General features: G+C 44.6%; 1 protein-coding gene across 1 annotated transcript; it reads left to right on the top strand.

The window, feature by feature from the left end:
* The first annotated feature begins 807 nt into the window (after positions 1 to 807).
* On the top strand, positions 808 to 14,446 carry LOC132780724 (homeobox protein unc-4 homolog). The gene is made up of 3 exons (XM_060784464.2): positions 808 to 1,345; positions 7,617 to 7,792; positions 13,403 to 14,446. The coding sequence occupies exons 1-3, from the start codon at positions 1,063 to 1,065 to the stop codon at positions 14,444 to 14,446; spliced, it is 1,503 nt and encodes a 500-aa protein (XP_060640447.2). The 5' UTR covers positions 808 to 1,062.
* The last annotated feature ends 1,798 nt before the right edge of the window (positions 14,447 to 16,244 follow it).

Genomic DNA, 16,244 nt, shown 5'->3' with positions numbered 1-16,244 from the left:
CCCAATCCCCTCCCTTCCTCTTTTGCTCGAAGAAGCCTGAGAGGAGATGAAAAGCCTTGTAGTTTTAAATTCATTGTGACAGCCTTGGAAAGAGTGGATGATGAATCTCCTATTATTGGATCAGTCTATTTGCCGCTCAATGTCTCCCTGTAATTGGAGCAACATCACTTTAAAGGTTCACAGGAGTCGAACCGTTTTCTGGCGGAGGAGGAGGAGGAAGGGGCGAGGAAAGAGGGGAGGGGGCGTTGGGGGGGAAAAAAGAAAGAGGAAGCCTATTTTATCCCACTTTTTCCCCCTCTTTCTCTCTCTCTCAAAAGGGAAATCTATTAGCGTTTTGTGGGATGGGGGCGCGAAGGCAAGCACGTAAAGGACGTTCCCTAACCAGACGTCTCCCCTAGTTCTCCTCCTATTTTTCTCCCTTTCCGTGGAAGCCCCCCCCCCCCCAAATACACACGCATTACAAACACTTTTCTCCCCTTTATCCAAAGGAAACGACTCTCTCTCTCTTTCCCCCTCCCTTCCCCACTCTCTCCCCCCTTCTTTCCCCCTCCTTCCTTGTCTTGTTGTGACAGCTTTGATATTGTTTATTGAGGGTGGATGTCAGGTATAATTAGCAATCGATATGGAAAACGGCTCCTTCTCTCTCTCCCTCGCTTTCTCCCCACTCTTGCCTTGCCTTACACCCCCCCTCCCCACCCCTGTCTTTTCCACGCAGGACCGCCTCTGACGTCACGCGCGCTCCCCGCCCCTGATTGGTCCCCGGATCCCCGGCCCGGCGCCTCATTAGGTGGAAGGCCTGGGCTGGGGATAAAGTTGAAGCGCCCGTCCGGGGCGCCCTCCAGCATGCGCCGCGCCGTGGAGCGACCCACTCGCGTTCCCGCCGCAAGAGCCAGGCTCCGGCGGCGGGGGCGGCGGTGGTGGGGGCGGCAGGAGGAGCAACAGCAGCAGCAGCATTAACAGCGCCAGGGAGCCTGAGAAGCCGGAATCACGCGTGGCGTGTTCTCCCACTCCCACGCGTGTTTTCCCCAACCCCCCCGTGGAACGTCTCCCCCGCCTCCGAGGATGGACAGCCGCCTCCTGGAGCACCCCCACGCCCCCTTCGGCGGGATGGTGGGCTTCCCTTACCCGCTGGGCCACCCCCACGTCTACGAACTGGCCGGGCACCAGCTCCAGGCCGCAGCTGCCGCCGCCGCCGCCGCCTCCGTGCCCTTCTCCATCGACGGATTACTCAACGGCTCCTGCGCCGCCGCCGCCTCCGTGGTCAACCCCACGCCGCTCCTGCCGCCGCCGCCCCACGGCTGCGGGGTCAACGGGGAGGGGCCCGGGCAGCCCTACAAGCTCTCCGGTAGGAGCCACCGCCTTGCCCTTCCTTCCTCCCTTCCCCAGGAAGACACTGAGAATAGTCCACGCGTGTCTGGGGTGCTCGCGTGGGGTCTGCAAGGAAGGGTGTGGGAGAATCAGGCTCTTCCACTCTTCCTTTAGGTTTATCAACCCTCCCCCCCTTCCCAAAAGTGGGAGCCCGAAAATATATCTACATTGCCATCCCTGAGAATAGCCCACGCGTGTCTGGGGTGCTCGCGTGGGGTCTGCAAGGAAGGGTGTACGAGAATCAGGCTCTTCCACTCTTCCTTTAGGTTTATCAACCCCCCCCCCCCTTCCCAAAAGTGGGAGCCCGAAAATATATCTACGTTGCCATCCCTGAGAATAGACCACGCGTGTCTGCAAGGAAGGGTGTGCGAGAATGAGGCTCTTCCACTCTTCCTTTAGGTTTATCAACCCCCCCTCCCCAAAAGTGGGAGCCCGAAAATATATCTACATTGCCATCCCTGAGAATAGCCCACGCGTGTCTGAGGTGCTCGCGTGGGGTCTGCAAGGAAGGGTGTGGGAGAATCAGGCTCTTCCTCTCTTCCTTTGGGTTGGTCAACCCCACTCCACAAAAGAATATATCTACATTGCCATCCCATGATCGTCTCCAGATTATTATTACTCTTAATTAAATAATTTCCCTTCTTCTGGGCAGATTGGGGTTGGACTGGATGGCCCACGAGGTCACTTCCAACTCTAGGAGTCTATGAACTCCATCCTAAAAGGCCAGTTCGGGATTTCGATCCCGAATAGGGCAAAATCCAGATTGTTATTATTAATATTTCCAAAAATAACTCTATCCAAACATGCCAACTCAGGATTGCTATCCCACAGTAATGGGATTATTCCAGATTCTTCCTCTCCTTCTTCTTCATCCTCCTCCTCTTTAAATAACTTCATCCAAAAATTTCAGTTCAGGATTCAATCCCAAAGGCCAGGGTGAGATCTCCAGATTATTATTATTATTATTATTATTACTACTACTACTACTACTATTATTATTTCAATAACTCCATCCCCAAATGTCAATTCCCAAACAGGGTAAAATCAATATAGTTATTATTATTATTATTATTATTATTATTATTATTATATTTCCATCTAAACATGCCAACTCAGGATTGCTGTCCCAAAGAGATGAGACTCTAGATTCTTCCTCTTCTTCTCCTCCTCCTTCTTCCTTTTCTCCTTTTATTTCTTTTCTTCTCCTTCTTCAGATAACTCCATCCCAAAAGATCAGTTCAGGATTTCGATGCCAAATAGGGTAAAATCCAGATTGTTATTATTTCCTCTTCTTCTCCTCCTCCTTCTTCCTCTTCTCCTTTTATTTCTTCTCCTTCTTCAAATAACTCCATCCCAAAAGATCAGTTCAGGATTTTTATACCAAATAGGGTAAAATCTAAATTGTTATTCTTATTATTATCAAAAAGAGATGGGACTCCAGGTTCTTCTTCTCTTCTTTCTCTTTCTCTTCCTCTTCCTTAAATAACTCCATCCAGAAATGTCAGTTCAGGATTCAGATCCCAAAGGCCAGGGTGAGATCTCCAGAATATTATTATTATTAGTTATTATTATTATTTTCTAAAATAACTCCATCCAATCATGTCAACTCCGGATTGCTATCTCAAAGAGATGGGACTCCAGGTTCTTTCTCTTCTTCACCTTCTTCTTCCTCCTCCTCCTCTTTAAATAACTCCATCCAAAAATGTCAGTTCAGGATTCAGATCTCAAAGGCCAGGGTGAGATCTCCAGATTATTATTATTATTATTATTATTATTATTATTATTATTCTGACACAAAAACACACAATGACACAGCAAACTCTCTCTCTCTCTCTCTCTCTCTATATATATATATATATATTCTGGATTTCGTTTCACAAAATCACAAGTCGAACATTTCCAAAGTTTTTAGGACTGTGTGATGTTTATTATTATTATTATTATTATTATTATTATTATTATTATTATAAATAACTCAATCCAAACATGTCAACTCCGGATTGCCATCCCAAAGAGGTGGGACACCAGATTCTTCCTCTTTTCCTCCTTCTTCTCTTTCTTCCTCCTCTTCCTCTTCTCCTTCATTTCTTTCTTCTCCTTCTTCAAATAACTCCATTCAAAAAGGTCAGTTCAGGATTTCGATCCCAAGAAGGGGAAAATTGAGATCTCCGGATTATTGCTATTGCTGTTATTGTTATTTATTAATTATTATTAGTATTTGCAAAAATAACTCCATCCAAACATGCCAACTTCGGCTTACTATCCTAAAGAGATGGGAGCCCAGAGCCTTCTCCCTTCTCTTCCTCTTCCTCGTATTATTATTATTATTATTATTATTATCATAATCATCAACATCATCAGTATTTAAATAACTCCAAAAGGTCAGTTCAGGATTTCAATACCCCAAAAAAGGGTAAATCTGAGGCCAGGATGAGATCTCCATATTATTATTATTATTATTATTATTATTATTATAACAACTCCATCCAAACATATCAATTTTAATTGCTATCCCAAAGAGATGGGACTCCAGATCACTATTATTATTGTTATTATTTAAACAACTCCATCCGAAAAGGCCAATTTAGGATTTCCATCCCAAAGGTTTATATTATTTTACTGACACAAAACAAAGTGACACAGCAAACGAGAGATATATATGCTGGACTCCAGATTATTATTATTATTATTATTATTATTATTATTATTATTATTATTATTATTTGCAACACAACAAGATGAGTCCACAGCAGAAAAGATCACTTTGCTGGCTGTTGTTATTATTATTATTATTATTATTATTATTACTATTATTATTATTACTATTATTATCAATTTGAAACACAACAAGATGAGTCTACCGCAGACAAGATCACTTTGCTGGCTGTTATTATTATTATTATTATTATTATTATTATCAATTTGAAACGCAACAACATGAGTCTACCGCAGACAAGATCACTTTGCTGGCTGTTATTATTATTATTATTATTATTTGCAACACAACAAGATGAGTCCACAGCAGAAAAGATCACTTTGCTGGCTGTAATTATTATTATTATTATTATTATTATTATTATTATCAATTTTAAACACAACAAGATGAGCCCACAGCAGACAAGATCACTTTGTTGGCTATTATTATTATTATTATTATTATTATTATTATCAATTTGAAACACAACAAGATGAGTCCACAGCAGAAAAGATCACTTTGCTGGCTATTATTATTATTATTATTATTATTATTTGAAACACATTATTATTATCATCAATTTGCAACACAACAAGATGAGTCCACAACAGACAAGATCACTCTGCTGGCTGATTATTATTATTATTATTATTATTATTACTCAATTCAAAAAGGTCAGTTCGGGATTTCCATCCCAAAGGAAGGAATTGAACTAAGGATGGTGCCTTCAGATTACTATTATTACTAGACTACATCATCATTATCCTATTATTATTATTATTATTATTATTATTATTTGAAACACAACAAGATGAGTCCACAGCAGACACTCTGCTGGCTGTTGAACTGGATCACACGTCGGACACTTCTCAAATTGTTGTTGTTATGATTATGATTATGATTATTGGTAAATCCACCCGAGGATTTCGATCTGAAGGAAATAATGAAACGGGGGGACCAGTGTGGGACCTCCATATTATTGTAGCTGGTCTTGAAACCCCCACCAAGACCGACAAGACCAGGATTTGAATCCCAAAGTCTATATTTTCCCTCTCCCTTTAATGAGAAAACAACCCCGTGAGAAGCAGCTCGGAAGGCGAGTTCTTTCTCATCAATTTCCACCCCCCTTTTCCCCTCTCCTTGGCCCTCCTGTGCTGTTATTGTTTAGTTTATTTGCTTTTCCGGCTCTTCCTCTCTTCCTCCTGTATTATATATTTCAGGAAGAAAGGAAAGAGTGAAAAAGAGAGAGAAAAGGAGAAGATTTTCCTCTCTTTCTAATTTCTAAAGACAGAACGCTGCCCTTGAACCGGATCAGGAATGTCGCATTTTGAAAAAATAATAATATTGTTTGTTTACAATCGAAGTAGAGTGTCTCTGTGTGTACACACACATATATACATATACACACATGTGTGTATATATATATATATATATATGGAAAAAAGTGCTTAAAGGATAATAAAAAGCATTTCAAGGCTTCTGGAATGGGCAGGGTAGAAAAGTTACTTTTAATAGCATTTCGCTTTCGATCCGGTTTGGCCTTTTTTTGGAGTGTGTGTGAAAATAATAGTAAATACTAAATATTTGGAGGTAGAGCAGAGCATTGTTTTCCTTCTCTTCTTCTACTCCTTCTCTATCTTTCTCCCTCTTCTCTTTTCCTCTTCTCCTCTTTTCCTTCTCTTTTTCTACTCCTTCTCTATCGTTCCTCCTCTTCTCCTTCTCTTCTTCTACTCCTCTATCTTTCTCCCTCTTCTCTTTTCCTCTTCTCATTCTTTCTCTTTTCTTCTTCTCCCTCTTCTTTCTCTCTCTTCTCTCTCTTCTTTCTCTCTTTCTCCCTTCTCCTTTTTTCTCCTCCTCCCTCTTCTTTCTCTTCTGTTTTCATCTCTTTCTCCTTCTCTTTTCCTCTTCTCCTTCTTCTCTTCTTCTCTTTTCTTCTTCTCCTCCTCCTTCTTCTTTCTCTTCTGTTTTCATCTCTTTCTCCTTCTCTTTTCCTCTTCTCCTTCTTCTCTTCTTCTCTTTTCTTCTTCTCCTCCTCCTCCTTCTTTCTCTTCTGTTTTCATCTCTTTCTCCTTCTCTTTTCCTCTTCTCCTTCTTCTCTTCTTCTCCTCCTCCTCCCTCTTCTTTCTCTTCTGTTTTTATCTCTTTCTCCTTCTCTTTTCCTCTTCTCCTTCTTCTCTTTTCTCGTCCTCCTCCCTCTTCTTTCTCTCTCTTCTGTTTTCATCTTCTCTTTCTCCTTCTCTTTTCTTCTCCTCCTCCTCCCTCTTCTCCATCTCTTTCATCTTCTTCTCTTTCTCTTTCTTTTCCTTTTTCTTCTTCTTCTCCATCCTCTTCTTTTTTCCCTTCTCCCCTCCTCCTTCTCCATCTTTTTACTTCACCATCGTTTTCTTTCCTCTTTTTCTCCTCCTCCTTTCCTCCTTTTTTCTTCTTCCTTCTCCTCCTTCTCTTTCTTTTTCTCCTTCCCCTTCTATTTCTCCTTCTCCTTCCAGATGAGAACAATATAAGCTGGGGTTAAATAGTTGGATAGCAAAGCTCTAATTATTATTATTATTATTATTATTATTATTATTATTATTTTACTGACACATTATTATTATTTTACTACATAATTATTGTTGTTGCTATTGTTGTTGTTGTTGGGTTGTTGTAGGTTTTTTCGGGCTATATGGCCATGTTCTAGAGGCATTTTCTCCTGACGTTTCGCCTGCTGTTATTGTTTGGGAAGCGTCCGCCGTGTGATCCAATGTAAAATCCAGCAGAATGATCTTGTTTGCTGTGTACTTATCTTGTTGTGTATCAAATAATAATAATAGCAATCACTGTCGATTGGAAAGATCTTGGTCTTGATATTTGGAGGATTTGGTAGCCTCACTCGTCCAAACAAATGCCAAAAAGGGGATAATTTTGTGGGGAAACGCAAGACAAGGGACATTTAGGGGTTTCAAAACCAAAGCATGGCTCCATATTTCGAAATAGGAACTTCCCTGCCAATGTTTTGAATCCTTTCACCCATTCCCGACACACAGAACCTAGAAACCTCTAATTTTGGAATATTTTCATGGTTTTCTTTCCCGAACTTGGACCCGAAGTGCCTTTTCCAGAAGTGGAAAGGACAAGGACATATCCTCTTGCCCATATAATATAATATAAATCTACAGTAACATAATATGCAATATAATATGGTGTGAATGAATAGAATATTTTGTCATAGAAGCAGAAAAAACAGGATTAATCCCACAGAATGAGAAAAATGCGCCCTGGAAACGAGCAATGTCCTATTTCTCTCCTAAATTGAGATCTTTTCGACTTGGAGTGAAAAGGGGGTTCAACGGTGAAGGGTTTCCCCTTGAAATCAATCCAATCCAATGCAAAAGAGACCCTTTAAGGGGCTGAGGGGGGTGGGAAGGTCATTGTTTGTCCAACACAGGACAAATAACGCCACTCGTGCCTTCTCTTGTCCTTCTTTCTCTCTGCGTCGTTGGCGGATTTGGAGACGGATTGGGGTGCCTTTCTTTGACGCTTCCCCCTCTTTCCCCTCTCACTTTCCCCCAAATAGACTCTGTGGATCCGGATAAGGAGAGTCCTGGCTGCAAAAGGCGCCGGACCCGGACCAATTTCACCGGTTGGCAACTGGAAGAACTGGAAAAAGCCTTCAACGAAAGTCACTACCCGGACGTGTTTATGAGGGAGGCGCTGGCGCTGAGGCTCGACTTGGTGGAATCCAGAGTTCAGGTAATAAATAAAAGGACGAGACACCCCCTCCTTTTCCCTCTCCCCCCTTTCCACCCCCTCTTCTCCTGTCCCTAAAAGTAAGGGCAAGGTAGACACGTGTCAAGCCTCTCTCTCCCTTGCACGTGGGAATGGCTTCGGACTTGGAAACCTGGGTGTTTATTTCTCTCCTTTTCTGGGCATGAAAGCTATTTTGCACAAGAAGGTGCTAGGCACCCCATATTATCCAAAAAAGAGCTAGGAACCCAATATTATGCAAAATAAGGTGCTGTGAACTCAATATTATGCAAAATAAGGTGCTGGGAACTCAATATTGTGCTAAAGAAGGAGCTGGGAGCCCAATATTATGCAAAAGAAACAGCTGGGAATCTAATAGTATGAAAAGGAAGGAGTTGGGAACCCAATAGTATGAAAAGGAAGGTGCTAGGAACCCAATATTATGCAAAAGAAAGAGCTAGGAATCTAATAGTATGAAAAGGAAGGAGTTGGGAACGCAATAGTATGAAAAAGAAGGCTCTGTGAACCCAATATTATGCAAAAGAAGGTGCTGGGAACTCAATATCGTGCTAAATAAGGAGCTGGGAGCCCACTATTATGCAAAAGAAAGAGCTGGGGATCTAATAGTATGAAAAGGAAGGAGCTGAGAACCCAATACTATGCAAAAGAAGGTACTAGGAACCCAATATTATGCAAAAGAAAGAGCTAGGAATCTAATAGTATGAAAAGGAAGGAGTTGGGAACCCAATAGTATGAAAAGGAAGGTTCTGTGAACCCAATATTATGCAAAAGAAGGTGCCAAGAACCCAACATTAGCAAAAGAAAGAGCTGGGAATCTAATAGCATGAAAAGGAAGGAGCTGGAAGCCCAATACTATGCAAAAGAAGGTGCTAGGAAACCAATGTTATGCAAAAGAAAGAGCTAGGAATCCAACAGTATGAAAAGGAAGGAGTTGGGAACCCAATATTATGCAAAAGAAAGTGCTAGGAACCCAATATTATGCTAAAGATAGAGCTGGGAACCCGATATTATGAAAAAGAAAGTGCTGGGAACCCAATGTTATGCTAAAAAGGGAGCTGGGAACCAATATTGTGCAAAATAAGGAGTTGGGAACCCAATATTGTGTCAAAGAAGGAGCCGGGAAGCCAATATTATGAAAAGGAAAGAACTAGGAACTCACTATTGTGCTAAAGAAGGAGCTGGGAACTCAATAGTATGCTTTTAAAAAGCTGGGAATCCAATATTAAGCTAAAGAAGGAGTTGGGAACCCGATATTGTGCTAAAGAGGGGGCTGAGAACCCAATATTATGAAAAAGAAAGAGCTAGGAATCCAATATTATGCAAAAGAAGGAGCTGGTAGCCCCATATTATGCAAAATAGGGAGCTGGGAACCCAATATTGTGCTAAAGAAGGAGTTGGGAACCCAATATTGTGCTAAAGAAGGTGCTGGGAACCTAATATTATGCAAAAGACGGAGTTGGGAACCTAATATTATGAAAAGGAAGGAGGTGGAAACCCAATTTTGTGCTAAAGAAAGAGTTGGGAACACAATATTATGCCAAATAAGGACCTGGGGACCCAATATTATGCCAAAAAAAGGAGTTGAGCAGCAAAATAAAGAGCTGGGCCCCCAATATTATGCAAAAGAAGGAGCGTGGAAACCAAAATTATGCAAAAAGAGACCCCCAGACCTCTACTTTCTCCCCTTTTTGCTTCCTCAAACGTTTGAATTGCAGGATGGATGTCATTTGGATCCATTTATCCCTTCATGAGAGGAAAAATATTATTCTTTCTAGATTCTAGAGTGGTGGGTTTCAATTCCACTTTAGGTCCCCTTTAATAAAATAAGAAATTAGGCCACTGGAGGAATAGGGTCGAAGAGGACGCGTTTTCGGACGCGTTTGCATCCGAAATGAGTCGGAATCTCAAGTGTGGGGAGGCGGATGATGGGGTGTGTTGTTTTGGGTTGCGTCCTGTGCGTATGGGGACGGAATAGGACATCCCCTTCGGGCCATTTCCACTGAAATCTGTCTTAATCCGGATTGGATTTCGTTTCCAGTCATCTCTCCCTTTCCTTTCAATGGGAATTGGGAAAGAAACGACTGCTGAAATTATTGCTAACGATGGAGATCCAACAGAGGGGTAGAGAAGTTTCTTAAGATCCATAGGAGCTGGGGGTGGTGACGGCCGACAGGGAGCTCTGGCGTGGGCTGGTCCATGAGGTCACGAAGAGTCGGAGACGACTGAACGAATGAACAACAACATAGGAACTTGGCATGCTTGGAAAATACTATTAATTATACCAATAACAACAATCAGGAACGCTGGGTTTTTTATTATTATTAATCATCATTTATTATTATCATTAGCATTGTTCTGTTTCTTTATTATTACTACTATTATTATGAAGATAGACACCCCCCCCCCCAAAAAAAAAGAAAACCCAAGAAGAGAATTGATTCGAAGTAAAAGCGAATAGACACAGACCGGCAGAACAAGTGTGCTTAGGGATGGCGGATAAAGTCCTTAATCCATATCACTGATGGTGTGTGCATTGGGTTGGAGACCATGGTTTTAATCCGGTATTTATTTTGGGGTGGATTTTTTTTTTTGTAAAGGTTGGAAGAAGGGAGACGGAAAGGGAGTTCTCTATGTGTATCTGTATGTATTTGTGTGGTGTGTGTGTGTGGCTGTGGATATTATGTGTGTTTGTATATGTATGTCGGCATATATATATATATATATATATATAATGTATATATTTATCGTCAGTGTGTGTGTATATATGATGTGTATATATGTATATATACATGATTAGTATATATATATGCACATTAGTATATATTTATACGATGTGTGTGTGTATATATGATCGGTGTATATATATATATATATATATGATTAATGTATATATTTATTGTCAGTATATGTGTATATATATGATGAGTATATATATATATATATACATGATTAGCACATTAGTATATATTTATATGATGTGTGTGTATATATGATCGGTGTATATATATATATATATATATATATATGATGTGTGTATGTATATATGGTTAGTGGATATATATATATATATGTGGATATATATGATGTGTGTATGTATATATGATTGCTGTATGTATATATATTTATATATAATGTGTCGATGTATATATGATTAGTGTGTGTGTATATATATATATATATATATATATTAGTGGATATATATGATGTGTCTATGTATATATGATTAGTGTGTGTATATATATATATATATATATGTGGATATATATGATGTGTCGATGTATATATGATTAGTGTATATATATCTATTATCGGTGTATATATATATGGTGTGTGTATGTATACATGATTAATGTATATATATATGATGTGTGTATGCATGTACGACTGGTGTGTGTATGTGTACACACACACTATAAATATATATGTGTGTATATATATAGTGTATGTACCTATGATTTGTGTGTGTGTGTAAATTACCTATATCTGGTGTGTAGGTGTGTTTGTAATGCATACACACACACACAGACGTGGTGTGTAGGTTTGTGTAATTATATATATATATATATATATATATATATATCACACACACATATATATGCATATATACATAAAAGTATATGTGCATATGGTAATATATAGATATGGATATATACTGTGTATACATGCACTCACAGATATATAGCGTGTATATTTATACATATATTTGTATGTATATGGTGTGTATGTATATATGTGTGTGTGTGTGTGTAGGTGTGTGCATATATGTATATGCTGCGCATGTCCTTAACCAAGTTCACAGAACTGAAAGCGGGGGGGGGGGGGGTCCACATTTTGATGGCCTCCAATCATTTTCCCAGGCCATTCCTCTCGCATTATTGTCTTTTCTGAGAAAAATGGAGGAAGAGAGAAGGCAAAGGCGTTGTGTGTGTGTGTGTGTTTCTCATTTTCCCTTTGCTCCCCATGTTGGTCCTGAACGAAGTTCAGAGAGGTGAAAGGGCCCATTCTGCCAAGCGTTTGCTCCCCCACCTTCATGTTTTGTCTCCCTTCCCTTTGAGCTAGTTTCTCAAAGTTTGGAAGAAGGGAGGCGGGAAAGTAGTTTGCCTCTTTGCGCCCCTCTAAAAAAATAAGGAGACCACCTTCCTTCTTTCCTGGTAGTTTGAGAATTGAATGTCCTCCCCTTGAAGGTCTTCTCATTGAGGGATTATGATGATAATTATGGCAACTTCCCACCTCAAAATGGGACTCAAGGTCCCACAAATGCCATAAATTGCAAGATCAACTTTCAACTGAGCTTCTTCTTCTTTCTTTCCTTCCTTCCTTCCCTCCTTCCGTCCTCCCTCCCTTCTGGCCACTTCCATTTGTGACCCAACTGCCTCCTTCCCTTCCTCTCGTTCACCTTCTTTTCCATCCCTTCTCTCCCTCCTTCCTCTCTTCTTTCCTTCTACTCTTTCCTCCCCTCCTTTTTATTACGACTCCCGTCTTTTGCTTTTGTTCACTCCTTCTTATTTCCCCCCTTTCCTTCCTCTCCTTTTTTCTTCCTTCCTTCCTTTCCTCCCCTTCTCTGTCCTTCCTCTGTCCCCTTCTCCTGTCCTTCTCTTCTTCCTTCTCTTCTTCCTTCCTTCCTTCCCTCGTTCTCTTCTTCCTTCCATCACTTTGATGACTACATGCATCTGCTTCCTTTACTTCTTTCCTTCTCCTCATTATACTTCCTTTCCGGCCTTCCCTTCCTTTGCTCTCTTTCTTCTCTATTCTCTTCCTTCCTTCCTTCCTTCCTTCCTTCCTTCCTTCCTTCCTTCCTTCCTTCCTTCTCCCCTCCTCTCCCTTCCTTTTATCTGCCTTCTCCTCGCCCCATTTTTCTTCCGTCTTCTCTTCTTCCTCTCTTCCTTTTTTCTTCTCTCCTCCTATTCCTCTTCTTTCCTACATCTTGTTCTCCTTTCCTCCCCCCTTTCCCCTTTCCCTCCTCCTCTTCCTTCTTCCAACTCCTCCTTCCCATTCTGCTCCTTCCTTTCCCCTTTCCCTCCTTTCCCTTCTCCTCTTCCCCCCCTTCTCCTTCCTCTTCTCCGTGGCCTTTCCCTCCTCCTCTTTCTCCTTCTCATCTACTCCTTTTTCTCCTTCCCCTTCTCCGCTCCTTCCTCTTCCTCTTCCCCTTCTCCTTTTCCTCCTTTTCCTCTCCTCTTTCTCATTCTCCCCTTTCTCCTCCTTCTCCTTCCCCTCCTCCTCTTTCTCCTCCTCCTCCTCCTTCTCCTGTTCCTTTTCCCTCCTCCTCCTTTTTCTCCTTCTCCTTCTCTTTTTCCTTCTCCTTTCCCTCCTTTTTCTTCCCTTTCTCCGACTCCTTCCGCTTCCTCTTCTTTCCCCCTATCCTCATTCTCCTGCCCCCTCTTCTCTTTCTCCTCCTTCTCCTTCACCACCACCTCCTCCTTCTCCTCTTTCTCCTCCTTCTCCTACTCCTTTTCCTCTCCTCCTTCCCCTTCCCCTTCTCTTTCTCCTCTTTCTCCTCCTTCTCCTTCTCCTTCACCGCCACCTCTTCCTTCTCTTCTCCTTCTCCTCCTCCTCCCTTTCCTCCTCCTTCTCTTCCTTCTCCTCCTCTTCCTCCAGGTCTGGTTCCAGAACCGCCGGGCCAAGTGGCGCAAGAAGGAGAACACCAAGAAGGGCCCCGGCCGGCCGGCCCACAACTCCCACCCGACGACGTGCAGCGGGGAGCCCATGGACCCGGAGGAGATCGCGCGGAAGGAGCTGGAGAAGATGGAGAAGAAGAAGCGGAAGCACGAGCGGAAGCTGCTCAAGAGCCAGGGCCGGCCCTTGCCCTCCCCGGGGGGGCTCTCCCTGCCCAGCAGCACCCAGAGCTCCGACAGCGACGGGGGCGGAGGGGGCCTCTCCCCGGACCCGCCTTGCGAGGTCGCCAAGCCTTCCTCTTCCTCCTGCTCTTCCTCTTCCTCTTCCCTCCACCTGCCCAGGCCGGGCACTTGCGACCTCACGGCGGCCTCGGCCTTCTACCCGCAAAAGGACAACTCGGAGGTCGCCCCGCTTCCGCCTCCCCTTCCTCCTCCTCCTCCTCCTTCCTCGGGGAAGCCCAACCCCTTCAGCGTGGAGAGCCTTCTCTCGGACTCGCCCCCACGCAGGAAAGCGCCCTCCTCGGCCCCCAACCCGGCCTTGGCCTCCCCCTGCGCCCCCGCCGCCGCCCGCGCCCTCCTGGGCAAGGGCCACTTCCTCTTGTACCCCATCACCCAGCCCCTGGGCTTCCTGGTGCCCCAAGCCGCCCTCAAGAGCCACGAGGGCGCCCCCATGGCCCCCCAGGCCCACCCGCGGGGATCCCCCTTGCCCGCCGCCAACCCCAGCCCCGACCCGGCCCAGCCCCGCAGCACCACCACGCTGGAGAGCCTCGAAGGAGCGGCCCCGAGGAGGAGGAGGACGACGCCTTCCCCTGCTTCCCCTTCTCCTTCCTCTCCCCCTCCGCCTCCACTTCCTCCTACTTCCCCTCCTCCTCCTCTTCCTCCCTCTTGCGACTCTTCTTCCCAGGTGGACAGTGGTCGCCCGCCTCTCCCCACGCGAGACCCGCCTCAGAGCCGCGACGCCGCCGCCTCCGCCGCCGCCGAGAGCCACAGCAGCCACGCAGACTGTGAGGAAGTGGATATGGACTGAACGGGAGGGGTGCGGACACACGCGTGGGAGGGAAACGTGGTGCGTGGGTACGGACACGCGGAAGGGGTGGGCGCGCGGGGATCTCGGGCGTCAACACGCGTGAGGGAAAGGGACACGCGTGGGGGAAAGGGCGCGCGTGGGGAGTTTTGGACCAAAAGCGTTCAGCAGGAACCCACCCCTTCAAAAGACCAGCTTCCCCCCCGCCCCAGATCTGCCTAAGGGAGTGGACACGCGTGAGGGAAAGGGACACGCGTGGGGGAAAGGGCGCGCGTGGGGAGTTTTGGACCAAAAGCGTTTAGCAGGAACCCACCCCTCAAAAAGACCAGCTTTCCCCCCCCCCCCAGATCTGTTCGGGGACAAGACACGCGTGGGAACTTTGGGCCAAAAGCAGGGAGCAGGAATCCACCCCTCAAAAAGACCCTATTTCCTCCAGCTTACCTCCCAGGTCTGTTCTAGTGAAAGGACACGCGTGGGGAGCTTTGAGCCAAAAGCAGGGAGCAGGAACTCACCCCTCAAAAAGACCCTATTTCCTCCAGCTTACCTCCCAGGTCTGTTTGAGGGGAAGGACACGCGTGGGGAGCTTTGAGCCAAAAGCAGGGACCCACCCCTCAAAAAAGACCCTATTTCGACTAGCTTCCCTCTCAGATCTGTTTGGGTAAAGGACACGGGTGAGGAAAGGACACACGCGGGAAGCTGTGGGCCAAGAGCTTCCCTCCCAAGTCTGTTTGGGGGAAAGGACAGGCGTGGGGAAAGAACACGCGTGGGCCAAAAGCAGGGAGCAAGAATTCACTCCTCAAAAAGACCCTATTTCCTCCAGCTTCCCTCTCAGGTCTGTTTGGGGAAAAGGACAGGCGTGGGGAAAGAACACGCGTGGGCCAAAAGCAGGGAGCAGGAATCCACCCCTCAAAAAACCCACACTATTTCCTCCAGCTTCCCTCATAACTCTATTTTTTGTAGTCAGAGTGGGCTTTTAATAGCGAAAACACGCGTGGAGTTGGACCCGCGTGGGGAGCTCTTGGCCCAAAAGGAGGGAGCCGAAATCCATCTTTTTAAAAAAAAGCATTTTCTCTAGTTTTCCTTCAAGATCTATTTTTTGGTCAAGGTGGGGTTTAATAGCGGAAACACGCGTGGAGGTGGGCCCCACGTGGGGAGCTCTTGACCCAAAGAAAGAAGCAGAAATCTATCACAGTCCCTCAAAGGCAGAAGTGTCTCTCTTTCCCTAAGTTTTTTTCTCCCTTCCAAGTCTGGGAATGGACACCTGGGAAAAGAGACACGCGTGGAGAGCTTTGGGCCCAAAGGAGGGAGGAGAAATCCATTCTTATCCTTTCCCTGAAATGGTCCCACTTTCTTCCAGTTTTTCCTCACGGGTCACGGGTGGGTTTTCTATCCGCCTCCAACACGCGTGGGAATGGACACGCGTGTTTGAGAGAAAAAAGAAGCAGGAATCTACACCTCTTCCATCCCTTGCCAAACGTCAGACCTTCATCAGAAAACAGAAAGGTCCCTTTCCCCCACCCAGTTTTTCCTCCCGAATCTATTTTTGTCACGAGTGGGATTTCAATCACCCTCCAAGTTAAAGAATCAAATTAAAAGGGCAACTTTCTCTTTCCTCCCTTCTCTGGCTCTTCCTCCAAAAGGGAGTTCATTCCAAACACAACAACAACCACAACAACAACAACCACAAAAGTGTATGATGGGATGGAGAAGGGAGGGAGGAAAGAGAAGGAGGCCTGGCCTGCACCGAAGCTGGACTCGATGTGAATACTGTAAAACAAAACAAAAAAACCAACACAACAGC

This window comes from Anolis sagrei, chromosome Y, assembly GCF_037176765.1.
Source record: "Anolis sagrei isolate rAnoSag1 chromosome Y, rAnoSag1.mat, whole genome shotgun sequence".
Lineage (NCBI taxonomy): Eukaryota > Metazoa > Chordata > Lepidosauria > Squamata > Dactyloidae > Anolis > Anolis sagrei.
The sequence above is the reverse complement of the archived record's forward strand: the minus strand, read 5'-3'. Positions and strand labels throughout refer to the sequence as shown.